Raw genomic sequence first — 824 nt, forward strand, 5'->3', positions numbered from 1 at the left:
CAGCATGTAAAGCTCTCTAGTGTTATTTCACCAAATGAATACACTTAAATATGTCATCTTTCAAATATGGTAGAAGGCACAATAGAGGTGAAACCTGATAAGTGACCAGCTACAGATAACACAGATTTTAGACTGAAGGTCATTTACTCATTTACATGTGCAAGTGTGTGTGGTTTAGTGTGCTAGAAAATGATGCAACATGCATACTAATGGCTGTAAAAGGAAGGTATGGCATCATCCTTAGAGTTGGAAAGCAAAACTAAAGAAAAGGAGAGGAAAATGGAGAACAGTCTCTCCCTTCCTCTTTTTCTCCCTCCCCCACATAAAATAGTATCAAATTAACGCCCACTATAGATGCTGTGTATCGTCCTCTTAACATCTTGAAACTCATAACTATCGCATTCCTGTGGTCAAACAGTCCATTTACCTCAATGAGTCTCTCAAACATGTGGGCCAGTGGCAGGAAGGAAATGAGGCAATCATCTTGGTTGGGGAAAATGACTTTCTGGAAGAGACAGAACGAAGGAAACATTTAGAGGATTGTAAAAAAAAAATGATCCTGCAAGCTGGCAAGCTTGTGAAAAATAGGTTTCAGGAGAAAGAAAACTAGACTGATGAATCACTCCGCAAAGTCAGAGGTCTTCATTAAACCTCCCAGAAAGGAAGTGTATGGATTGCTATAAAATATGTCCTGAGTAAAGCACTAACAAAGAGCAGGTCACTCACATCTGTCACTTTGAGGAAACCTGAGAAATCGGCCACCACGTTCCCATGGGTGAGCATGACTCCCTTTGGGTTTCCTGTGTAAGCAGAAAGAAAAAAAA

General features: G+C 40.2%; 1 protein-coding gene across 1 annotated transcript in view; it reads right to left on the reverse strand.

Moving 5' to 3' along the window:
• The window catches only part of acsl6 (acyl-CoA synthetase long chain family member 6), a 39,292-nt gene that overhangs the window by 11,824 nt on the left and 26,644 nt on the right, over positions 1 to 824 (reverse strand). The window contains 2 exon segments of the mRNA XM_035666819.1: positions 428 to 505; positions 727 to 800. Coding sequence (XP_035522712.1) covers positions 428 to 505; positions 727 to 800 — 152 coding nt within the window.

The sequence above is a fragment of the Morone saxatilis genome, unplaced genomic scaffold (genome assembly GCF_004916995.1).
Source record: "Morone saxatilis isolate NCDOM2014 unplaced genomic scaffold, NCSU_SB_2.0 Contig20, whole genome shotgun sequence".
Taxonomy (NCBI): domain Eukaryota; kingdom Metazoa; phylum Chordata; class Actinopteri; family Moronidae; genus Morone; species Morone saxatilis.